The following is a 27,374-nucleotide window of genomic DNA, read 5'->3' on the forward strand; positions in this document are numbered from 1 at the left end:
ATTGAAGAAATTCTCGATTTAGGTCAATTCACACTAAATATGAAATCTGGTTAAGCAGTTTGACTACATAGACCCTAGTTTGGCTGCAACAGGGTCCAGAGTTGTTAGTTTAGCTCCAGAAAAGCAATAGTTTTTCTCTGAAATTAAATTTTTTACCCTTTTCTTACTATTGCATTGCAGTATGAGCTCACTGAGTGCATTCACAATTAGATTGTCTCCTTCTTACTTTGTACGCCAAATGTATTGAGAGGGCAAATACTGTACCAAAGCTTCAAATCCTAATGAAAAGGCTTTTGCCGATCTGGAGAACGAGAAATCAGTTTGGTCCACACTATCGACTTTTAGGGTCACAAGTTCCGGATAAAGTTCCTGGATTTAAGTCAATTAGTACTAGATGCGAGAGCAGGTAGAGTGGTTTGAGTGCATAAAGGCTCTAGTTCAGCTGCAAACAGGGCCTAAATTTGCTTGTTTAGCTCCACAACTGCTTGTCTTTGGAATTTTAAGCTTTGACATAAAATTTGCCCTCTCAACACTAGGGTTAGGCAATATAACATCATGTATCAATGTATATTTACTACCGCAGTAAGGATATTTAGATTTTGATCCTCCAATATATTGTCTGAAATACAAGACTTAATTATGAACTTATTGGAACACTTACTTAAAAATGCATAATATTTCATAGTCCAGTGTGCTTAATGAGCATATGAAGTTTCTACACATTATCTGAATTTCGTCAAAGAGGGATTGAATATTCAATTTTGGTAAAAGGGGAGAGTAAATGTGAAATAGTTAAGAAAACATCTAATTCAACAATTAAAAATTAGTCAATTAACATAATTCATAGCTCAAATTAAATGTAAATCACTGATATTGCTCAGAATAAAAGGTTTAAGAAAAATACTGAGCAGAAGTAATTTTATTTTAAAAAAATGAATAATGAGGGGGGTGAAATGTAGCAAGCTAACTTTAGCCACATTTTTATCTCACTATGTGGCAGCATGAGCGCAGATTTAATGCAACTATTTCGTCTGACTATTTGCTAAACGAATATAACCTCTTGCATCATCTTTACAATATTATGTCAATATTTATGAGTCACACACAACAGAATGGGTTGAAACAAATAGTCGGAGAGCCCAGAGTCGCCAGGCCTTACTTATTTTCTAAGCAACAAAATGTGTAAGACAGAATAGAGTTAGCATGTACTTTGAACAGATGAGCGCGACGTTATTATTCTTGCTCTTAAGCACTGAAAAATATTGTCTGCTTTCAAAAAGCAATATTGTTAAAGGAGAAGACCTAGTAAAAAGAACATAAAATAGGATTTCAGTGTAACCCCGATTTTTCGTCCCCTGAATCTACGTTTTCCCCACATTTCACGTTTTTTCATCATGTCCCCCAGTTATGCCTGCTAACTTAGACCGAGGGCCAATTTTGAGGTATTGGATACTGAATGTATGCAAAAGCAGTGACATACAGTATTTACAATGTATCTTTCAATGGTTTCACACACTGATTTTCTGGTGGGGAAATAGATTTTACAGAGCCTCCTAATAATAAAAACAATTACATTATTATGCCTTCATGGAATTTTAAAATAAGTACTATGGGAGAAGGATCTATCTGCTTGGTCAGCATCTCTTAATTTCTTCAATGAGTGTAACCCCTTTGAATATCCTCATTATCAATATCCTCATTATCAATTGAACCCCTGTTTAGTCTTCAATAGCAGAATTTGAGTACAACATTTTGGAAATGGTTTATTTGCAATATAAATATAAAGTATTTCAAATAATATTTATTCCAAAAGTAATTTTGAAAATTTCAAATTTCAAAAGGTAGTTTTAAAAATTATCATAAAAGTTTCTGAAAATGAAATATAAATTTATATTAAAACAAAGTTTTAAAGTTAAAATTTTGAAAAGACCACTGGTGTTTTTTTTTTTTTTTTTTTTTTTTTTTTTTAATCAGGTATTTCATTTAGGAATGAAAGCTGAATGAAGCTCTCTGGCAACGATCAGTATCAAGTTGACTCTGCAATAAATTCTTTTTGATATTTTATCTTGGAAAATACTTATTAAAAGCTTCATTCAAATGTCCAATAATTTCTTAATGTCCTCTTGATTTTAATCTTTTCCTTCTCTAAAAAGCTAGGGAAACAAAGTGGTTGAAACGCACACAAGTAGCCCTAAATTTTTAGCTAACTTTTCTCGTGAGCAGTAAATACATCAGACATACAACTGGAAGATTGAAATTCAGAATTTTTTATAACATTCCACTTAAATAGGCCTTTTTAGCTCGGCAGTTTCTGAAAAAACGGCCCATACTTTGCACTTCATCTCAAAAACTATGTACACTTTCTATGTTCTGGCATTGCATTCTGAATTAATGATTGTATAGTGGCCAAGATTTTATTAAGCTAATAAGTTTGACAATCTCTTAGAGAAAAATCATATAACTGTGGAACAATTGGTTTGCAACAAGTGTTTGCCAATAAATCACGTAATAAATAAGTTTTTGGGGTTCCTTTGAAAAGCCTTATTAATTTTGGCACTCAGGACTTTTGCTCCACCAATATAGTTATCAATGAAGTTCTTAGATGAAATTTGTTTCCAATTATATCAAGTGATTTTAAAGTGAATAATTGCAACGTTATGAAAAGAAAGAATGCAAGTTTCATGGAACCCTCCGAGCAATCTCTATGGAACCCTACGGTTCTGTAGAACACAATTTAAGAAACACCCTTCTATACAATATACACATTAAAGTGCAGTGATATATCGAATTAATTTACTTTTAATTATTTCAGAAAGGAATGGATTTATTAAATGTATATAATATAAAGTTGAGTCTTGAGTCATACTTCAGGGTTTTTTTTTTTTTTTTTTGACATGAGCTTAATTTACAAATTATTACAACTATAATAACATAAAATTAACTAAAATAAAAAAAATTTATTGAAATAAATAGGCCAGTTAAAATTAGCTCAGGTTAAAATGACTTCTGATTTTCAAAAAACTTAAAATATTTACAAGACGCATGGGGTTATAACCTCAAGTACTGATCCAGGGATATTAAAGGACATTAAAAGCATATTAGCACATTTGAGGCAATGAGAAGCAAAGGGATGTAAGTGGCAAAATGAAAATTTGGAGATAACCAATACAAATGGTAGGTGAACCCCTTGTTTGTCTTCATGCAAGATATAGTACCGGTAGCCCTGGTAAGTGCTGCTGTAAAGCAGAATTTAGAAAAAAAAATCAATGTTAGCCTACCTAGGATGGGTATACGCCCAAAATGTCGCGGCCAAAATGTCGCGGGCCAAAATGTCGCGGCCAAAATGTCGCCGGTCCAAAATGTCGCCGTCCCAAAATGTCGCCGGTCCAAAATGTCGCCGGCCCAAAATGTCACCAGTCCAAAATGTTGTCGGTCCACAATGTCGCTGACCCAAAATGTCGCCGGTCCAAAATGTCGCCGGCCCAAAATGTCGCCAGCCGAAATGTCGCCGGTCCAAAATGTCGCCGGCCCAAAATTCGCTAGTTCAATTGGTACGAAAAATTTAAATGTACTTCGATGCTTTTCAGCATAAAAGTTGCGAAAGAATATTAATTGCCTTTCAAAGTAAATTCCTGCAAAAATTCCAAACGTTTTCTCCTGTCTTAATTCGTAAACATCAGATTAATTCCAGAAAATTAATAGTTTTCAGAAAAACATACGTTTTTCTGTATACTATTACAAATGTAAACATGCGAAAGGCTGCTGCAACGGAATTCTCTTTCTCGTTTAATCTGATTAATAATAATACTCAAGATGTAACGCAAAGGATCAAGATGTAACGCGAGGATTCAGACAAAAAATTGGTATGGAAGCAAAACTAAACTGTTCTAAACGCGAATGAAAGAATAGTGAGGCGCAATCTGAATATGGCAAGAGAATAGGCGGTTTGTATTTTTTGGCGTAATGAAGTAAAAACAAATAACTCCTTCACTCTAGCATATTATTACGGTAGGGACAGGTCAGCCATTTAGGGGATCAGGCGGAATGGCCCCCGACTTTGAAATTTTTTTTTTATATACAAGTGGAAGTGCTTTTTATAGCAATCCTATGAAATTTGCATTGGTTATACGTCCGCACTCTCAGAAATGGACTTTCAAATTTGACGAAATTTTCTTCGTTTTTGACGAAACCACTTCCAGGGATAGGCTCCGAGCGAACATTTCGTCAAATTGAAGAAACCGCTTTTGTTAGTGGTTTGAGGATGCGAATTTCGTCAAATGTGACGAAATATTTCTTCATTCTAGTTTCGTCAAATTAGCAATTATTTTCGTAGTTTTGAGAGCATTTAGTTTCGTCTAATTAATTTCGTCATATATGAGGAGATTAATTTCGTAAATTTTTAAGAAAATTTTCTTTTTTTCTTTTCTTTGAGCACATTAGTTTTTTTTTTTTTTTTTTTTTTTTTTGAGAATACAGTCGAACCTCGTTAATTCGAACACGCTTAAAACAAATAACTGCTGAAATGAACTTTTTTGCAATCCTTGTCTTATTGTTTATTGTTTTTTGGATCAAGCGAACTACGTTTTATAATAATCGATTTTAGTGGTCCCTTTAAGTTCGTTATAACGAGGTTTGACTGTATTTTATAAGATTTGTGTGCGTGTGATCAAATCCTAACTTCAGAATCTTACCACCATAGTTTTCCACTTTATTGCGTATAGTCACTTTCACAGGCCCGTCATTTACGGGGTCAGGGGGTCAATTGACCCCCCCCCCCTCCCGTCTTGATTTTTGAACATTCATGTTTTTACACATGACTGGCCGTTGTTTTAGTTGCTTTCTGTAAAATTTTTATTGAGTACAGACTCTTTTGTCATATTTGAGAAAAAATTGAAAGAACGGGCCTGCAGCCCCCTCCCCCATAAAAAATACAAGTAATTGTTTAAAAAAAGAGGCACATAAAATATGTCAAGCAAATTTTTATTTATGGTAAAAATGCAAACAAACAACTTCTTAAAAAAGGAAAAACAAATCATCGCAGATTAAACTCCCCATGGTATCTAATTAAACCCCCCCATAATGGGGGTTTTCCTTCAAAAAATCTAATTTTTGTCGGATATTTTCCAAATTTGGCACAGAGGTTCGTTATTGGAGGCTCGGGAATTCACACAAGGTCGTTTGTGTCCCTCTATGTGGGGGCGAGAGGGAGGGGACAGACAACCCTGCATTGGGGGTTCTCCGTATTAAAAAAAAAGTTTTTGTCCGATCTTTTTTGAATTTGCCACAGAGGTTCTTAGATGCTCAATAATCACGCAGGATAGTTTTCATCACTTTATAAGGTGGGGGGGGGGGGGTCCTTGAAAAAATTCAATTTTTGTCGGATCTTTCCAAAATTTGGCAAATAGGTTCTTTGATGCACGGGGATTCACGCAGGGTAGTTTTCGGCCCTCTATGGGGGGGGGGCAACCCCAATGGTAGTTTTCCTACAAAAAATCCAGTTTTTGTTGGATCTTTCCGAATTTGGCACAGAGTTTCGTTATTTGGTACTCAGGAACTTTCATAGGGTGGTTTTCTTTCCGCAATGGGGGGCAACCCCCATACGGGGGGCTTATAAAAAACCATTTTTTATCTTATCTTTTCCAAATCTGGAACAGAGGTCCTCTGATTCTCGGGAATTCACACATGGTAGTTTTCAACCCTCCATGATGTCGGTGGGGGGGGGGGGGGAGCAACCCCGCATTGGGGGTTCTCCTTATATAAAAAAAAGTTTTTGTCCGATCTCTTTTCTAAATGTGCCATAGAGGTTCTTTGAGGCTCAGGAATTCACGGAGGTTAGCTTTCGTCACTGTATGGGTGGGGGGGGGCAACCGCGATGGGCGTTTTCCTTTAAAAAAATTCATTTTTTGTCGGATCTTTCCAAAATTTGGCATAGAGGTTCGTTCATTGATGCTCAGGAATTCACATAGGGTAGTTTTCGCCCCGCTATGGGGGACAACCACCAAATGAGGGGTTTTCTTATAAAAACCAGTTTTATCGTCTTTTCCAAAATTGTCACAGATGTCCTTTGACGCTCGGGAATTCCCGTTTTCGTCCCGCTATGGAGTGGGAAACCACGTCTGTGTTTGGGGGGGGGGTCTTATAAGAACCCAGTTTTTGTCAGATCTGTTCCAAATTTGGTACATTTGTCTTTTGATGCTTGGGAATTCTCATAGTGTAGTTTTCGCCCCGCTATGTGTGGCAAACCCCATAGGAGTTTTCCTTATAAAAATCCAGTTTTCGTCAGATCTTTTCCAGATTCGGCAAAGCTGTCCTTTGATGCTGGAAATCCACATAGAATAGTTTCCCATGGGGTAGTATTCATATGGGGTACTACCCCATGTGATTAAAGAACCTATGTGCCAAATTAGAAAAAGATCCGACAAAAGCCTGGTATTTTGTAAGGAAAACTCCCCTAATGGGGGAGGGGGGGTGCCCCTAAAGCGGAAAGAATAGTTCAAACTGTTTGAACTACATCGCTACATCGCGATGTAAGGATGGCGATGCTTCACGATGTAGAAATTCCTACATCGCCCTTCCCTACTGGGAATATAAAAGTGCTACTTCCTCAGCAGACATTGGGTTCTGGAAAAATAAATCATGTGCCACTTTTATGCACAGTTAGATCGATATATGCTCGGGAGTAAATTGCTGAGAAGTTTTTTCTTCATTGCATCGCATGAAAAAAATTCCAGAAAAAAAAAAAGAGAAGAGATTTTATCAAACTTATACCACAAATTTCAAAGAAAAAATACAATAAAATGGACAACTTTAAGTTAGTATATATTTGTTCTAAAATTAGATACAGAAAATAAAATTAGATAATCTTAAGAAAAAGCTTACCTTTTTCTTTTTCCAATCAATTATTTGTTTTATTAATTTTGCTCGTATGTAGAATGTTTATTTGGCCAAATTTATGTTTAATACAGGAACTTTATTATTGCATGCATTTCATACTTCATACTTTGAAAACAATTCTCTGCCAAAATTGCAAAAGGTATTTGAAAATATAAATCTTAAAAAAATGCAGATGTGAAATAAATCTTTTGGTAAAATTAATTTAGTGTAATGTTTGTTAAATAATTATAAAATATACCTTTGCTTTTTACCTCTAAGTTTTTATTTTTATTTCCAAACATGTGTAACATGAAATCAGTGTATAATATACGAACATTTAGAATATTGCTATAATTATGAAAAAGTCTTCGCCTGTCCTTGTTCTGAGTATCTCCGTGATGTTGAATCCATCCTAAGAAAGTTTTAAAAAGAGAATACATACATAATAAGTAAAGGTTTAAGTCCATGGGTATATGCCCTCATGCACATGGATCTTTTTTCTATTTCGAGGAAAGTTTTACGATCAAATTCAGAAGTTTATTCCTGAAATAAAACATGTTTTCACGATTTCTTACAAAATCTGAGTTTTTTTTTTTTTTTTTTTTTCTTAAGTTAAAAAGCTACGATTCGATTGTGACTTTGAAAAACATCCGATTTAATTTTCATATTTTTCAAAATATATAATTATTTCGATGCTGACAGCTTTTTTTCAAGCAGATTGCAAGAATGAGTTATTTTTACAGCGGATGAACAAAATTTTTATTTAGGCAGCTAGACTCTCAGTTAGTTTCTGAAATTAAATTTTGAATAATATTCTAGAATTAGTTTCTTCAATTTATTGAGAATCAGCATTATTTAGCCATTAAACGAATTAATTCTTTTGCACATCAAGTCGTGAATTTTCATTTTTTTTTTTTTTTTTTTAGCTATAAAAAAAATCAAGGGTGCGAAAATTGTTGTTCGGGGGTTTTTTTTTTAATTTATTTTTTATTTTATCCGATAGCCAAAATATACCGTTTTTTTTCCAATTTTCGTGTTCCATTTTCTTCACGAATGTTTTCTGAAGTACTCCCCCCCCCCACCCAAATTAGTTCCAATAAAGTACTTATGAATTAAGTAGTACTGAAACTGGTGATTATGATTTTATTTGCATTTTTTTCAGAGATTTTATTGTGCTATGTTACCAATAAACAACATTTACTTACCGAGCTTTACCTCCTTAAACCACCATCAAATTAGAGTAAAAAACCCAGGGCTCCAACACTCGAAGCCACGCTCCATTTCATAAGTTAACTAGTAATTACATAAAGCTATCTTCTAGCTGATGGATAGGGATTTAGTAGAAAAAAAAACTGATTTTTCTGCTATACTGGGGGTAGAGTACTTACAAAATGGGGCGTAGCTTAAGGGCGTGTGTACTTCGGATTTATTTAACTCAGCTGTTAATGATTTTAAGAGGGAATGCTTGCCAAGTAAAGTTGTTAATTGATAGTACAGTACCTTGAAACCTTTAAAAAATATTCGAACAAAATCATAAAATCATCAGAATTAATCACTAGTACAAAAATATTCAAACGTAGTTCTACTAGTTTGGGACGGAGACAAAGGGAGTATCACCTTTTAACTAAGAATATTTGATTTTTAAAATATGCAATTTTCACACAGTAAAGAAAAAAACGCCAAGAGAGAAGAGTTGCCAAATATAGGGGAAACCCAATAACAAAGTGCATTTTCTTGTTTATTTGTGTCTTGAGAACTAATTGACTGATATCAATGGATTTTTTTTTTCAAAGGTATATAATGAAAATAGGGACTAGTGTGGTGAGCAAAGCTTGTTACATATATAAAGCTTATCATATATTTTCATTATCCTTTTAATTTTTCATATATTTTCATTATGGGGCATTCCAAGGTATTTTCGACATTATGTAGAGTCCGTAACGTGACCTTTTTTTACCATAACTTTTTAATTTACCGTTTGATTTGCAAATTATTTTAATTTGAGCTGGTGTGTTGGTAGGAAAAGATCAAAATAAAATAATATGCTAATCAAACAGTAAATTAAAAAGTTATGGCAAAAAAGGTCACGTTACGGACTCTACATAAATGTCAAAAATACCTTGGAATGTCCCTTATCCTTTCAATTTTTCAATTGAAGTTGGGTTAAATTTTCAGACTTTTACTTTATATCCAGCAAAATCACAACACCAACTAAAAAATTTGGATTTATTGGAAGTTTATCTATAAAATGCTTCTTAGTCTGATTTAATGTAGATCGGGATTTCTCACTTTTTGTTGACAATATCTTGAGGCGACAAATATGGCAATAAAATTAATGCTGCTTTTATTTTAGCTGTAGAAACTATGTATAATGGAAAAATTCATAATTATGACAAATCATGTAACACAAATTGACATAGAAAAACTTTTAAATTTAGTGCATGAAGTGGGAAAATAAACAACAAAAAATGCTTATTATTGTTATTACAATTTTCAAACATGCTATACTATCTTTTCTTTTTTTCATTTTAAATCGAGGTTAAACATTAAAACTTCACTTCAATAATTTATTTTAATTTGCGGAAAAATAGAGAAAATATTGAAAATATTCTGATGAAATATCAAGCACAAAGATAGAGTTCTTTATGGAAATTAATATTTTCTCTATCTTAAAATGATTTTATCAAATTGATATTTACTTAACTTCATCTTTTATGCAAGTAAAGAAAAAAGGCTGCACAAATAATGAACATAAGCACTTAATGCTAGAAACATCTGCCGCAGGAAAAGACATTATATAAACAACATTGGGTAAGCTGGTAAGCATATTGGGGTATTGGTATAGTATTTGTTTAAGAAAATAAAAATGCAGAATGAAACAAGTTTGAATTATTAAACTAAAAAATACACTTCGTTTAACAGAATTATTTTTGTAAAATTCATGGAGAAGAATGAAAACACATAACCATGTAATATATTCCATGTTGAAATTAAAAGCTTCCAAGTTCTATGCCTTTCGCTGTATTTATCATCTATATGTTAGTTAAGCTACCGTTGAGGGTTTTTTTTTTTTTTTTTTTTTTTTTTGTGAGTTTAAATTCGTACAAACTCTTTAGTCATGTTTGTAATTTTTTTTAACGAAACAATGGAAGTACGCTTTCGGAAACAAATGTCAACGAACCAACAATTCCTTTTACAAATAAAAAAAACAACGCTAGCTAAGCCTAACGTGGAGGTGACTCAAAGTTAACACACACAGAATTCTAAACCTAATCGAACCGTTCGTTTTCAATTTTAATTTGTTTTAAATACAACTATAAACACAACACTAAACAAAAATGTAACAATACAGAAGGCACATTGCACATACAAAGTTCAATAAATACTAACCTTTTTTATGAATCCTTTAGAATAATCGAGGTAAGATATTTTAACGAGCAAATACAAGATTGAAACGAAAACTCCCAGAATGCACTGCAATGTGACGAAATCGGGACAAAATAACTTCGTGAAAAATTTGAGATTTCTGATTTTGTCAAATATCACGTGATTCGGTGACGAAAGGATCGTCGAAAATAACGAAATAGTGCTCGAGGATTCCCGAATCGTCAAAATTGAGCGTTTCATTTTTGACAGTGCATTATCCTCCCTCTCCCCTTTCACTGGAAAAATTCGAAATCACGGGCCAGGGTGGAAATAAAGTAGAAAAGTATCTTAATGAAATTTAATTTTCTCATAGATTTATTAACATCACCCTAAGAACTGTAAAAAAAAAAAAAAACAGCTGTACGTTTTCAGTAAGATATACGTTGGTTAAAGTAAGATCAAAACTGTTCTGAGACTTTTTCTGGAAATGAAACTGAAGAAGTTTAACAAGACTGCTCGAGACCTTCCTCTGAGAGGACATTTGTATGTCCTTTGCGACCGGGATTTAGGGACAGCAAAACAAATGTTTAACAGAGATGACAGATTATTGCCGTGGGAACTCCCATCTCATATGAGTAAAATTCTGAAATTACGTCGAAATGTTCACCGTCAAATCTTTTGAAATCAATGAAACCCATAACTGCTAAAACAGGTGTCTTTCACTCACATTTTTTAAAAACGACTCTACGCGATGACAAATATTTTCAATTCTCAACATTAATGAAATTTATATATTCGATAGAACGTCAAACACAATTTCTGAACAGCTATTTTATTGAAGGTTTTCAAGAGGATCCTTTCATGCTTGGGAAGTAGCGCTTGTCAGCTGAATCATATTTTCCAATTTTAAATAGAAAAGGAAGAATTTCATAATGTATGGTGAAATAACTGATATCAATGAGATTATTCAGATCAATTTTGACCTAGCCTTATTTTTAAAATGAGTTTCAAAAAGTAATAGTTCCAGTTCAATATGGCTTGGTAATTCAGAAAGAAAAGAATATTGATAATAATAATAATAAACAAATAAGTTTTTCTCTCTCAGAAAACATTGCTGTTGTAATTAGTGAATTTTTACTACGCAAATTGTATAAGAATGCAAACTCAGTTTTTATGTAACACCCACGCTAGTTAAAGTGCTACAAAAATGAGAGGAATACACGACTAATTTAGATTTTATTGATATCTTGCTCAACTTCTCATGTTTAAATTCATTATATTTTTCATTGTTTATTTAATTACACTGACTCACGTAAACGATTACGAAACTCAACTTAGAACGAAAATAAGGCTTCTTTTCGTTTAATTTCACTTGTATGCTACATTTTTGTATGAATCCTCGCATTACTTCTTGAGATATAGCAGTCACATAAAACGATAAAAATTATTCGGTGATCCATCTTTTTGGGATGACTGAAGCCAAAAATAGATGAGCAACTCGCCCTTTAAGATATACCTGTAGACCAAATTTTGTCTTAACCCTTGTACAGTTGACCCTCATTTTACGCGGGGGTTATGTCCCACGGAAATGCTGCGTAAATCGAAACCGCGTAAATTGAGACCTACTATTAGTGTCAAAATAGGGATTAGGTTCCGTAGATAAAAAAAATACTTCATTCTAGTGATGACTAAAAAAAGTTTAATGTGTACTTATATCGATTTTTATGCATAATATGCATAAAGAAAACAAACTAATTTCGTGTTCTGTTTATGAAGAAGAGCTGGCTATGATAGTCTTTTGGTAGTGATTAAGAATTTTTCTCTAATTCTTTGCGGAGCATTAACGCATCCATGATCACTTGCGTCATTTCCTTGATAGAATCTTCCTTCACTAACAAATCAGAAAGATCATGTCTATTGTCTACGAATGGTTCAAAATTTTCAATGTGAGCGTTTTTGGTTGTCGGAGTCGGTATCCTCGTTGGTTTTGACCTCCTTTGTCACTCCTAAAAGCTCTTCTTCCAGTGAATTTTGAACTGTGTGAGTTTAATCACTTTACTTTTGATGGAAAAAGCTCTGGAACCAATCGCATAAAATGTCTCCAAGGACCCAAGTTTGATTATTAGCACGCCAAAATGCAATTAGTTACGTGTAATCTTTAGGAGCTTGGGTTTTGAAAGAGAGGAAAATGTTACCCGTTTGCATTACCGCATCTGCGTAAAACCGAAACTCATCTGCGTAAATTAAAATAAAGGTGTCAAATCTTCAACTGCGTATAATCGAAACCGCGTAAAATAAACCCGCTTAAAACGAGGGTCTGCTGTATTACTTTTTGAGATATATCAATCACAGATAATAAAAAAGAAAGGAAAAAAAAAACAACATTCGATTGCTCCACCCTCTGGTGTTATTGGCCCCAAAATCTGTCCCCCTGCTACTTCCTAACATTTTATTTGATTCCGTTCATCATTTTTTGAGCAATGACAGTCACGCATATCGATGAAAACGTTCAGTTACTCCACTATCTTGAACGAATTGACGCAAAAAACCACGCAGCCCTAAATCATATATGGGTACTTGCAGGTATCGTTCGAATTCTTACTACAGGTTTTGACGTAGAATGGCCCCAAAAAATCGGTAACATACAAACGCACAATATTCTTGAAGAAAAGTTTAAAATAATTTAGCGAACGTCAGAACTGAACGCCGTCAGAACATTTTACAGTTGGTAGATAGCGAGTCACAAGTAATAAGATAACGTAACGCTTGTATTAAGAAATAAGATAACGTAACGCTTGTATTCTATTTGTTTGCTGAAAAACAGCCGAGAGTTGCGAATCAAAACGGAATAATCTTTTTAGAATTTATCAAGAAACTCAGTCCAGTCCCATTTTTAACGGAGACATTCATTAAAGGCAGTAATCATTTATTCTGCAAATTTTGTGTTAAACAGCATTTTTGTACATTTGCATTTTTCTTACCAACTGAATGAGCGAATTTTGGATCTACGACATTTTGGACAGGCGACATTTTGGCCCGGCGACATTTTGGCCCGGCGACATTTTGACCCGGCGACATTTTGGACCGGCGACATTTTGGACTGGCGACATTTTGGGCAGGCGACATTTTGGACTGGCGACATTTTGGGCCGGCGACATTGTGGACCGGCGACATTTTGGACTGGCGACATTTTGGACCGGCGACACTTTGGGCCGGCGACATTTTGGATCGGCGACATTTTGGCCGCGACATTTTGTCCCGCGACATTTCGGTGGCGACATTTTGACCCCAAACCCTAGGATGTTATCTTTAAAGTCGTTTTATTCAAAACTTGAAAATGTCCACTTACATCCCTTTGCTTCTCACAGCCTCATTAAATATTTTAAACAAAAATTCCCCATGGCAAAAAATAGAGGAAAAAATATGACATTCAAAACATTACTTCGTTATTTTTTTAAATACAAAATGTCAAACATTCTAAATGTTAAAATTTAAAATGTACATATACCTTCTTTCTCTGCCATCTTGCAGTTTTTAATTAAAAAAGATTTTAGTTGGAAAGTTTTTTGTAAACCCACTGTATCACTACAAGAAGTAATTTCTTACGATATACTTGCTTAATTCATTATAAACTGATTTACATTGTATTCGTATGTGGGCTTTGTATCGAAGGGAGATCTGCACTGGCGAGTGACAACTGTGAAGCACTAGTCCACATATAAGCGGTATGCAGCCAATGGAGAGTTGCTTCTTATCATTTTCAAACATCCAGGTAGTATGCTCAACTACGGGGATTGCCTTCTCGGCAATTGCCTGAGTCTTTGCCAGTTTGCTATTGGCAGAATATGTTAGGTGCGTGATGGGTATTTCTTAACAATGTTGGTTAATTTTAAACTTATTTTTTAACTATACTTTTATTGCTATAAGCATGTTATTTACAGTAATGTTAAAACCTAAAAGAACAAAAGTTGTTTATTCAAGTAGGAATTTTTTTTCTGCACTACACAACTAGGCAATGAAATATCGCACTCTGCAAAGGATAGCTTGGAGAATGGATACATTTGAGTATCTTTACATAATAAGTCGCACCGTAAGCAAGAGCTCAGTTGGATTCATTCCTCTTTTACTTTTCTTGCTTTCTCAAAGTTAGAAGAAAATTCCCAAACATGTAAATATATGTAAATAACCTTAATCTAGATTGTTCCATAATGTTTTTCCTAAAAGTCTCTTTTTCTGACTGAAGGCAGTGGCAATCTTGCAACCTGAGTGCTAGCTTTTCTGGAACAAACTTACTCTCATTTCTACAGTGTTCTTAGTCTATGAAAATATTTCAGGTCCCCCCCCCCCACACACACAAAGAGTTTTTATTGTAAAATTTTTGAGGTTTAGAAATAAAACTGTTGAGGACCAAGAAATGTTTTTTAACCAAAAAAATGTTATGGTGAAATAAAAATCAAATTCATAAATCAATTCTACAAAAATATATATCTGCCAATTTTATACAGTACATTAGTAATGCTAGCAAACAGAATTATACACAATAAAAAGAAAAATACATAAAACAATGAATAAATACTTTATGAAACAGTTATAATTAATAAAATGAAACATTTGAAACAAAAAAGCTTGAAACTTCACAGAAGGTCATTAATCCTTTTCGCACTTTTCATTTTTGAGTTTCTCCAGATCCATTTCAAGTTCTGAAAACTCTTCACTAAGCTCACTGTTATCCACTAGCTAAAAAAGATATCATTTATTATCATTAAATATCATTTATTTAAAAAAAAAAAAAAAACAATGCATTCGACACATTCAGTTTTGTATTAAAATGCCCAATTTTATGTCAAGTGAACTCATGGTTTTGTACGAGAACCTTTAAAGGATTATTACACAATTTGAAGCAAATACAAAACATTCATAGCAAAAAATACAAACGAGTTTTAAAACCCAATTTAGTAGCAGCATCGCCACTTCAAAAATAGTGTGCCAGGAGAAAAGAGGTTTTGCAAGCATAAGATTAATCACAATACATATTTAACTACATAACAAACTAGGAATAACATTTTTTTTACAAACGTTTATTGTATTTTTAGTTATAGCATTAGATAAGAGAATACTAGCATTAAATAAAAAACTAAATCATACTTTTTCAGAAAAAAAAAAATCTGTGTAATATATTTAATACAATCAAAACTAACAAACAAAAGACTTAAACGAATAAGCAAGAAAATTTTGCTTTTTGCTATCACTAAACCAGAAGTATGTTGTGGCCATCAATTAGCCTTCTTCTATATAGAGATGCACCAAATACCATATTTTGCCGAATACTGAATACAGAATATTCAGTTGAAATTCAAACCGAAATTGATCAAAAATTTAAAACTGTAATATTTGAATCTTATGCCAATATTAAACAGAAATTTAATCTATTTTGGGAAATGTTCATGCACATCTACATTACTGTCAAACCATGCATTATATGGAATTAGCAAACATCCAGTTAAGATGAGTCTATCTGAATGAGGGGGAAAAGTAAAAATATGATGCACGTGTTCTGCTCATTTGAATGAGACTGCTTAATTTAGAGGCTATTAATAAATCTGCAACAGCCAACATTCCTGAAAACTAATAGATATGTATGTCCATTTCCGCCTGTAAAACAGATCTTTGCCTTTCGATACAATTCCTGGTCAGACAGTAAGTATAATTATTAATTTAAAATGAATAATTCCAAAAGCAAAAACAATTAATATAGTAAATGGCTAATTTGGTTTATGTTTATCTGCAATTTTACAAACATGGATAGCGAATTTCTTAATATATGATTTGATAACTGGCAAAATTGCCAAAAGTTCCCTGACTTTTCCCTGATTAAGTTCACCAAATTTCCCTGATTTATAATACCAATGATAATAGTTTCCTTTATTTGCCCTACCTGAAAAGCATTGCATATTAAATAAAATGCAGTGTTTAAAACGGTTTAAGCTGTTAATTAAAAATGTATTTTGTAAAGATGCCCTCTTTTTTTTTGGTAAAAACAGTATATTAAATTATAGACAAAGAAATATTGTAGAAAATCTAAAACAAATACTTTGCTTCCAGGAACCAGTTAACATAAGAATTCTAAGAAAATTTTAAAAGCACCTTGAAGACATATCTAATCATGAGAAAATTAAAAAATTTAAATAAAAGTGATCTGAATTTAAACAAGAAATTGGCGGAAAATTCGTTGGGAATCAAAGTATTTCATTTTGCAAGGGAAAATTTTTTTTTCATCATTTGATCAATTTTCCCTGAATGTTTGTTATTTTTTCAAAATTCCCTGATATTTCCCGGATTTTTCAACGAGTGATAAAGTTTCCTGACTTTTCCCTGATCTATCGCCACCATGCTTTTCTAAGCCCAAATTTACTGATTTAGAAATATACTAATCTATACTACTTCTTTTAAGCTGCAAAATAGCTCATTGTTTAAACAATTAACACAATTACTTAATTGATATTAAATAGGCCTTTATTTTCAAACACAAAGTTTTTTTTTTCCCCTGAAGAAGCTCATTTTTATTTATGACTAAAATAATTGAAATTTAGTTGGCCCAATGTTAATGGCCACTTTTAGTAAGTTCCAGTTTCATGTAAGAATGAAAAAAAGGAAAACAAAAGGTTTTGATTTGGAAAAATATTTTTGTTCAAAAGTAACACATTCTGAAGAATGACCTAAATGTGCTCAACTAGGTCTAAATGATATAAGTTAAACAATTAGTGAGGCGAACTTTTCAAATAATAAACAGTTGAATCTAATGTTGCATTATTTGTTCTTGATAATTTTAAACTCAAAATTTAAAAAGGCTTTTATTTTAAAAATACTCCACTAAAAGGTTGAACGCATTTGTTTGAATATTCGGCCTACTAAATATTTGGTAGCAGAGCCGAATAGGTTTAGTACTGAATTAATGACCCAATATTCATTATATCCCTGTTCAATTTTTTCACCTGCGAGAGTTTCAAGCGAAAAAGTCAAGAACAGCTCGAAATTGAAACATTTCCTTTGACCAGGATTTGAAAATATCATGATATTTTCGAAAAAAGTGAACAGGGTGAACAAAAGTGAACAATATTTTCAGAGTTGGTAAGAAAAACTGATTTTTTTCAAAAAAAACCAAAAAACCAGTTTTTTGGTTTAAACCAGGTTTTTTGGTTTAAACCAGGTTTTTTTGGTTTAAACCAGGTTTTTTTTTTTGGTTTAAATACTATTTGCAAGGAAAACAATTAATTTTCGGAAGGTAATTAAGATTTCATGTAATTAACAGTTATTCAATAGTCACATTAAACCTTATTTCTTGATTAATTAAAGAGATTAGAACAAAATCTTGTAACTAAATTAAATAATTAAAATAGCTTTCTGCGGGGAAATATTGATTGAAATGTTTGACTTGATTAACATATTAGTATGCATGTATATATAGACCCTTTATGATACGAAATACTGGCTTCATTTTTGATTTCATCAAATGAAAGCCAGATTAGGTCATTTTTTCTACCAGAATTAGACATTCTTTTTAAAACAATATGAGTAAGTAACTTTTGTAAACTGCACAGGTTAGCTAAGGCAAAGCAAATACCAAAATCCCAATTCCGATGAACAAAAGGGGGAAAAAAACTAAGAATTATCTGCACCCAATAGTCATAAAGCAGTATAGGTGTATAGCCAATCAAAATCTTTTGAGCATACAGAATCCAAAAAAAAAAAAAAAAAAACACCAATGGAGAGTGTAGTTTATATGTGAAGATTTATATATTTCTCAATCAATTTTTATATACATTTGCATTTTGTTCTGGGAATTTAAAAATTTGTCTTTTAATCTTCCTACATTATAATATAAGGAACTATTATGTATCATAATACGAAGTATAAACTTTTTTTTAAAATTAGATTCAAAAAATATTATTTGTGTTCACCTGCAGAACAAATCTTAATTTTTAGGTGCAAACAATTAAGTTAGACTGTTGATTACCTTACAAGTCAAAGTTAAAATTCCAGGAAAGTGCAAATAAATAGGCAAAAATGTCACACCGAACAGGAGTGAGCAATATAATGGATTGCATCTACAATAAAAGATTCAATCCTTAGTAAATCTGAACTAATCATGCAAATTAAGCATAATGATGGAAGTTGACTGAAATCTGCTTTATGGCACACATATGAAATAAAAAATATATTAATATTTTTTTTCGATTAAAGCTTGTAATACATTTTGAAGAAGCAACTTTGCAATTTTAGTATTTATCTCTGCAACTTAGCTAGGAACTTAGCATAAATGTAATTTTACATTTTTCAATATATGTGGGAAAATCAATGTAAACCTGTAAAATGGAATTTTTATTTATTTTTTTTTTATTTTTTTTAAATATTTTTAAAAAAACCCACATGGTTTTTTTAAAATGGTTGGGTAAAATTAAAAAAAACAATTGGTTCAAACCATGGTTAACGTGGTTTAAACCAAACAACCCTGACTATTTTGATATTTATCCTTTATTTTTAATAAGTACCAACTTAAATCTCTAAGTAGTAACTGGAACCTTCTAATAAGTGTAGTTTATTTTTTTATACTACTGCTATTAACAGACTTAAAATCAATGTTTCTCTCATTATTTACACATAAATGTACATTTTATGTTAAAATGTATGATTGAAAATAGTATTATATATGATATTTACAATCATTTATAAAATGTGATAATTTAATGTTTTAAAAATAAAATATAGCATACTAATACTGGTTACAAACTTTTAATTTTTAACTCGACATTTTAAATCTACATCAAAGTTGTAATCTTAGAAATAATTTCATTCTGCCCCATAAAACTAAAAAAGAGTTTTAGATTTTCCCTTAATGTCATTATAACATATATATATTAATACAGCATACAAAATTAGTATGTTACTTTTTGTGTATTTTTAATAATGAATTAATAACGTTAGTATGATTAATACACATAACTTTACATTGCATAGTTCAAAAAGTAAATATTGAAAATATCAGCTATATATCGTGATATACATCAGCGAACCCTGGGCTTGACATTTATTTAAATGTAGAAAATCATTTCATACCTCGGAAAATGTTCGTTGATTTTCGTCGTTTTCTTTTTTAATGCGCATTATTTCCGAATGCTCCATGGCCATAACATTTCTGAGTTCATCATTTTCTAACTGTAACTTTTGTAATTTTGCCTCAAGTTCAGCCCGGTAATTGTTCTTCAACATAAATGCATGTGCCTTAAAGTCTTTCTCTGGGTCCCCAGAAGGCCTCCTACAAAATGCAAAAGAACATGTGATTGCTACACATACAAACTTGGCAGAAAGGTGTTCAGAGATAACATGGAGTAAACACATTAAAATTTCATTTTTATTTCCTTACAATCCGTTTTGTTAAAATAAAGATTCTTTTTGGCACGGTTTTAACTTTTAAAAAAGATTCACAATTGAAAAAGAACTATAGTTTTCGCATACATATTTCCATTTTCAGGGCTCGGAGTGGTGATTTCAAAAATTTTAGAACATAATTTTGGTAAAATTTTAGGACATTTTTAGGACAATAAATATCAAGTTTTGATAACTTAAATGTTATTTATAAGGTTGATTTTTGTAGGTGATCAAACATTTCAAATTCAATCTTGAAAACTACAACATAATGCATACAATCTTTTCTTCTTCAACAAAGTGACACATTATGAAGTAGAAATATTTTATCTTACGGTTTGAAACTAAGTTAGTCTAAACAGGCAATTTAAAGTAAAATCTTTCAATGAATTTGACTTTATAATAAGTACACAAATAAACATATTATTATAGAAATAGACTTTGTCTTCCACTACTTTAGATTTCATAAACTTTAAAAATGTACTTCAAATAAGTTCATCTAATTTTAAGTACAAAAAATGAACAGCTGGGCTTTTTTTCTATAAAAAGTAGGGGAATGTGGGGCAAGCTGAAATGGTTAACATGACTGAGCTTTTTCAAAATGAACAAATTCCAAATTTGTTTTGAAAATTAAAGTACAAAAAAGAAAAACATTGTATTTTAGTATTAGTAATAGGTTAAAAATTCTGAAAAAAAAATAATAATACTCCTCCCTTATAATGTGTTATCCTCTTGCATCTCACCAAGGGGGGATGGGATCTTAATGGAATCAGTTGATACAGTGAGGACAAGGTTTACATATCTGAGAAAATGTGGGCTATTGTGCTGAATAGTTAATTTTTTATCTACAAAATAAAGTTGAAATAATTCAGTGTTAAAATATTGTAATTAAATCTGCTTCATACATGTTCATTATTTCATGCAAAAATTTTTCTAGAAATGAAATTTTTTCTTAGTCCGATTTGTTCTTGAGAAATAAATAATTAATAAAAATATTAATAATCTAAACCTCATTTTATTGGGGGAAAAAAAGAAAGTTTTAAAAAAGGAAAGAAAGAAAAAAGGAACTCAAACAGTTAGCTACACGCATTTCACCCTCTTTGCTAACAAAATGCAGGGGCACCCACCTAGGGGGGAGGGAGATCATAGCGCAGGAGTGCGTCACTGAAACCGAGGGTGGGGTTAAGGGGTATTTTTTTCTTTTTAGGAGAGCACTCTAGCTTTTCGGAGGAGGGGGATCTTAGCAATATTTAGAGGGATGCACCCTCTACTCTTAGGGGGAACATCCCTACAAAATTAATCAGGCAGGGGGGGGGGGCTATTGTGAATGAGAAGGTTTGATCCATCCAATGGTTGATTCCAGGACCCCTTGGGTTTGTTTGAGGTGGCAGAAGTTTGAGACTTTTCCAAAAACTATAGCTTTGTTTTGCAAGATGAAGAACAGTCTTATCACCGGAACACAAATCAAGCCATAATTCATCCTTTTGTTGAATACTTCAAAAATGAAAACCAAATCAACACCATAGCTCCAAAATAATCTCGGAATGTCTTGAGCACAGCAAGGTAGCTGTTCACCTGTTTTAAGAAAAACTAATATATTTTTTTTTTAATCAAAATTGGAGAATGGGTTGGACAATTTATTTTATTTCTTCGATAGATCAGCTGTACAGCACAAAAATAAAAAGAACTTTTTAAATCTATGGTGCCATGAAAGAGATTTTGGTATTAAGGCTGAGTGGCATTTTTCTGCCATTGCTCATGGTAAAGGTCCATGTGATAGTGTGGATGGTACACTCAAAAGAGAAGCAGCAAGGGCAAGTCTTCAAATGCCATACAAAACCAAATTACGACACCTTGGCAACTGTACCAAAGGACTAAATCTGACCTTTCAATGACCATGGACTTCAATTCTGCCACCCAAGATGAATATATTGACATTGTTTATACATTGTTTAGTAAATAAAACAATTGAAATTCCAAGATGCAATCTCCGTATTTTGTCGTGTGACCTTGCCGGCAATATTTCCCTCAATTTTTTTGTGCATGCGTCAGTCTGTTTTCCCTTTTCTACCCCAAATAGAATCGTCCGTTTTTCACGTGCCACGTGCGATCGACACAAAGCATTGCGCTGAAAATGGTCGAACATTGGCAAATTCGTTAGAAAGTTTGTATTATTTTTGTGTTGTTTCGTTACATTTGATTGTATTAAACCAATTGGGAATGAAAAAAAGTATGAAAAGTAGTTATAAAACAAAACTTGAGTTTTAAATCCAGAATGAACTTCATTATGCATCAGAAATAGTATCTGATTTTACTAAATAAAGCTCATGACTGAGTAATGACATTAATTTACTAGTGATTTTTGCATTACTAATCCATATGTAAGTAACAATAACCGAAAGTTTGGACACGTTAACATTTTTGTACTGATAGGGGTTTTAATATTTAATTATCACTCCAAAATGGTACCATTGTCCAGTTTTAACGCAGTGTCTCTAACAATAATGTGTAATCGCTGGAATAAATTACTGCACTAATATTTTTAAGCATAATTTGGTTTTGTCAAACATATATTGATTATATAAAGCATCGTCATTGTGTTTTATGAGGCTATTAATAAGATCTAGAGGCTGTATAGGAAGATCTATAGAGGCTATATAAAAATATCTATAGAAGTTCTATTAAGAAAATCTATAGATGTTCTATAAGAAATACCTGTATAGAGTTTTATAGAATTATGGCCCAATTTTCTATAGGGCATTTCTATAGGATTCTATAAAAATAACTTATAGAATTCAATGAGAAGTTTTATAGAATTCTATAGAAATAATTTTATAGAAACCTATAGAGTTTTCCACTATAGAATTCTATAGAAAACGGCTTATAGAAAATTGGGCCATAATTCTATAAGACTATATAGGTATTTCTAAAGATTTTTTTATAGAATTCCAAAGACCATTTTTATAAGAGAAGATAGCGCTATGTCTCAGCTAAACCCACATACTTCTCTTAGCATTACTCCAGATCATATACAACCTTATCCTAAAGCTGGAGAGGATCAGTTTGAAAAAGGATGGAAACGAAAGAGGTCTGCACAGCAATACTCTTTAATACTTTGGTCAAAAAGGCTCTTAAAAAAATAATCTAAGCAGAAAAACGCAAATCATCACAAAAAGTCCCCATAACATACAAAAAATCTCTGAATCCAAAAAAAAAAAGGAATATAAAACCAAAAGAAACATAAAAAAGAAAAATGGAGGCAAATAAAATACAGTACAACCTCGATATCTCAAATCTCTCGGGACAGGAAAAAAATTCGAGATATCAAGTTTTTGAGTTATCAAGGTTTTGAAAAAATTACACTAGAAATTCTTACAATTACATACACCTACGCTATATGCATTCCTATATGTAATATAAGACCTTTTTGAATTACGATCAATAAAGTAGTCTTCAATATTTTACTAGATTTGAAATTTTATAATTGTCGAAAGTGCACAGGAAGAGATTTTGAAATGAACAACAACTTCAACTTGGTTTTTCACCTAAAAATTTTTTAAATCCTTATCTTCAACTAGTAGCTCCCCACATTCAAAAAAGTTTTCAGTAGCCATTTTGAAAGAGTTAAAAAAGCAGAATGATGAAAATGAGGAACGTATTTTCCGTTTTCACTTGAAATCTGACTGGCGAAAAATCAACTCCCTTTCCTCAAAGTGGATAACATGTTCGAGAGAAATGCACAAAGATTCTAAACTCTGGGGAAAACACAGCACCCCTTTCATACCAACGCTTCCCTATTATCTTGCTTCAATCCCCTAATCAAAGTTTCCAAGAAGAGAGATGAAAACTGGTCCCTGGAACTGTTTTTACTACAAAAATTGCCTAAGTAAAACATCAACTGAAACTTGCTTTTGTGCAAAAATTTGGACATATCAAGGGTTTCGAAAAATAAATTTCGAGATAACTATGGAAAATTCATTGGGGTTTTTATAGAAAATGCAGGGGAAAAAAAAATTTTCGTGACATCGAGGGTTTCGAGATAAGGTTCGAGATATCAAGGTTTGACTGTAGTTTATTTTAAATAATGTTCGCATTTTTTAACATTTACTTCTAAAATCAATTAAACCTTTTTTATGGTGTAACATATCTAATTTTAAAGCAATTACAATACTAATTTCACTTTTTTTCATTCATTAGTAAGTTTAACTTGCTTATTTAAAGCATCATTGAGGCTTTATGTGAAATTTGCTGTGTCTATTATGAGTTTTTCTCAGTTTGCTAACTCACCCCTTACGGCCCTGTGACGCGGCAAGTGTGCGAACTCTGCGTAGATTCACAAAAAATTATGTAAAAAATAGAGAGCATAGTAGTACTGTCAAAACAAAAATACGACTTTATTGCTGATACCATACAGAACATCCATGCAATAAAAGAAAAAAATTTCTACTTTATTTACAACCTTTAAAAAATAAAGTTTAAAAAGTTCACCAACTATCCCCGGTCTCCCCTACATTACACAATTTTAAAAAACAAAAGACTAATATACATTTTTTTTAAAGATTTTTAAAAAGTTAAAGATTATGTTAATAATTTACCTAATGTATCAGTGCAATGTATGTTTTTCATTGCAGACATTAGTTATCTTGGTTTAATTTGTTTAGAAATACAATTTATATAAATAAAGGTTTTGTATTAAAATTTAATGTTTATTTATTTTACCATTCATACAGGGGTCTTCTTTTATTAAATTGGGATTAAAAAAGCTCCTTGAAAGGGAAAAATTTGGCATTAAATTTTGTTATTAGAGCACAGAGTTACACAGATATTTTCTGTTTTAAAAATTTTAAGCATCTTTTTTCTCTTGCTCTGACTACATTGTCTATTGTGGATGCCAAAATGAGTAAGGGTTTTAAGCCATTTTATGCCTACTCTAAGTGCCGATGATAACTTTGGGGTAAAGGAATATTTGAGTACAGTAGAGATTCGATTGTATATTGACACTAGAAAGACATGGCGGCATCCCTCCCTTCTTCTTTCATCACCCGAAGGTGCCGGGGCACCCAGTTTGGGAACCCCGGTCTTAAGTAATTGAGCAAATTAGGTCGTAAAATTAAGTTCTGGCTGAAATATGCTTTTTTAGCTATTTTGAAATGTAAAACACGGGAAAAAAATTAATGAATACAGTAGAATACCTTTATAACCAGGTTTGTTTGGTTTAAACCACGTTGGTTTAAACCGTGATTAAAATCAAGTGGTTTTTAAAAAAAACATGTGTTTTTTTTTTTTTTCAAAAGTTTTTTTTTTTCATTGTTTTCCCCCAAATGTTTTCATAAATTTTACATATTATTGCAAAGAATAAAATTTAATTGATACAAAGTAACTAGCAAAGCTTTAGAGATAAATTACAGATTTGAAAAATTTAGAAACCTATAATTGTTAAGGTAATGAAAGTTTGCTAAATAGTTTTTATTTTGTTGATTTCTTTTTTTAAATCTATGCAGCTTTTCTATTAGGTACATAAATATACAAGGCAGACCAACTAAGTTTTTCTAAAATTACATGGAAAAAAATCCAAGTTTCTCTTTTATAATTTTTAATTATCATTATTTTGCATTTCAAAATAGTCTAAAAAGCATATTGAAATCAAAACTTCATGCAGGGGCCACTCTAGCGCTGGACAAACTGGACTCCTGTTTGTGGCGGCAAATTTTACCGGCAGCATTTTGGTTCGAATGTCTAAAACACGTTTTTCATTAGGGACAAACTTGTACAAAAGTGCTTTGCAAACGTAATTTGTTTTTAGTAGTTTGAGAATTTGAAAAGTTTGCGAACGTTGGTGATCTTTTTATTCTCCTACGTTTATTGTATCGTAATTGTCGCCTTGGGTTGGTCATGTGTCTAGTTGCAAAACGAGACAGAAAGTGTGGAATCCAATTACCATCAGAATTCTTCGCCTGATTCTGGGCCCTAGGACATGACATTACAGCCCTATTGTCCATGCCGCTCTCTTGTCAATTGTTCTGCGGGTACTGATGCTTAAAGGAGGGGAGGGGAAGTTTTTATGAGCAATCTTTTGGCATTGCTTTGGAAGTGTTGTATTCCCCTTTCATACCAGTAAAAAACACATGCGCCACTGACACTGCCATCTTTTCTATAAAAAGGTATTTTCTCATTGAGTTGATTGTATTCCCCAACAAGTTTACCATACACTCGATCAAGGTAGGGTGACAGGGGGGAAATATGGGTTAAAAAACAACAACATCTTTATATTTTCCTAACAATGAAAGATAAAATGACTTAATTTTGCATGAAAGAAGCTTACATAACCTAGAACTTATCCAAACAAGCAGTTTTTCTTAAAATTGAGTTATTATTGTTTTTATGCAAAGTGATCAAGAATTACCCCAGATCGGGGCAATTATGGGTCACTCACGAGGCCTGACCAAACAACCCTGAAGCTGGATATTTGAAACTAGAGAAGTACCGAGTACTCGGTAACTACTCGATACTCGGCCTACTCGGCCAATATGCCGAGTACTCGGTACTCGGCCAATACCGAGTAGTTGCAAAAAATTGAATATATTAAAATTTACAAAAAAGCTCAAGCATATATAATTTTCTGCAACCATTTACAATTCAAATTTAAATTTTGAGAATAATGAAGTTTGAAATACTTTCGATGGAATAAATCTTGGTTCGAATGTCTCGAAAGTTAATAAAACTTTTTTGTAAAAAATTGTGCAAATATGGAATTTTTGCTACAAACTAAAATTAGTTATAAGATATATAAAAATACCTTAGCTTTAAAAATAAAAGGAAATAAAATAACGTTTGAAGCACAGTGCAGGATCACTGCAGACACGTGTTTTGGCGTTACGAGGAATTTCTTTTTCAATGCACAAAACGTGAGCTCGTTGATTTAAAGGCATCCGGCAAAAGTCGAATTTTTTGTCGTATGCCTTTACATTCTTTAGTTCACATGTTATGCACTGAAAAGACGATCCTTGTAACACAGAAAAACGTGTCTGCAGTGTTCCTGCACATTTGTTTTTTTGCTTTTAAAAATTATTTATGTTTAGCGAACTAGACCTATAATGAATTAATTTGTATAATTTGTTTTAATTCCAACTTGATAAGTCATACCTTTTATTTATTCATTTTTAATTTAAAAAATATTATTTTTGCAAAATTTTGTAGTTAAATTTCAACAGGAATTTAGTTTAAAAACTTTTATATGGACATGGACAAGGAGGTCTATACTACTATTTCAATAAGTTCAAAATTCATCGGTGTGTGTCGGTGGTCCTTTTTTTCAACATAATTGGTACTGGGAAACTCGGCCGAGTAGTGAAAGGCCGAGTTACTCGGTACTCGGCCGAGTAGTAAAAGGCTGAGTTCTCGGTACTCGGCCAAAGTGCTACTCGGTACGTCTCTATTTGAAACTGTGTATAATATATGTTTAATTATGTGAAGTATAGGTGAGTAAAATCAATATTTTTTTTATAGAGAGATACATTATCAAAGGAGTGTTAAGGGATTTTTTGAAAATTTTTACGTGGTAAATTTTTTTTAACGTTAAAAAATTGGGGCATTAGGTGTGTTGACAGAAAGTTACTTATGTCACCCATTGTGAATATTACAACTGAAGAGTCACAAATATTGCACAAAAGCATTTATTTACTTGAAATTAACAGAAATTTTATTATAACAAA

General features: G+C 32.2%; 2 protein-coding genes across 2 annotated transcripts in view; both read right to left on the reverse strand.

Moving 5' to 3' along the window:
- Positions 1–27,374, reverse strand: part of LOC129234373 (uncharacterized) — a 68,145-nt gene that overhangs the window by 40,407 nt on the left and 364 nt on the right. The window contains exon 2 of the mRNA XM_054868367.1: positions 19,354–19,552. Coding sequence (XP_054724342.1) covers positions 19,354–19,552 — 199 coding nt within the window. The remainder of the gene's footprint in view (positions 1–19,353; positions 19,553–27,374) is intronic.
- Positions 14,742–27,374, reverse strand: part of LOC129234375 (sodium/bile acid cotransporter 7-like) — a 64,297-nt gene continuing 51,664 nt past the window's right edge. The window contains exons 12-13 of the mRNA XM_054868368.1: positions 19,354–19,552; positions 14,742–14,976 (exon numbers count right to left, since the gene is read on the reverse strand). The gene's annotated coding sequence lies outside the window, so the exon portion shown is untranslated. The remainder of the gene's footprint in view (positions 14,977–19,353; positions 19,553–27,374) is intronic.

Source organism: Uloborus diversus, chromosome 1 (assembly GCF_026930045.1).
Source record: "Uloborus diversus isolate 005 chromosome 1, Udiv.v.3.1, whole genome shotgun sequence".
In the NCBI taxonomy this organism is placed as follows: Eukaryota; Metazoa; Arthropoda; class Arachnida; order Araneae; family Uloboridae; genus Uloborus; species Uloborus diversus.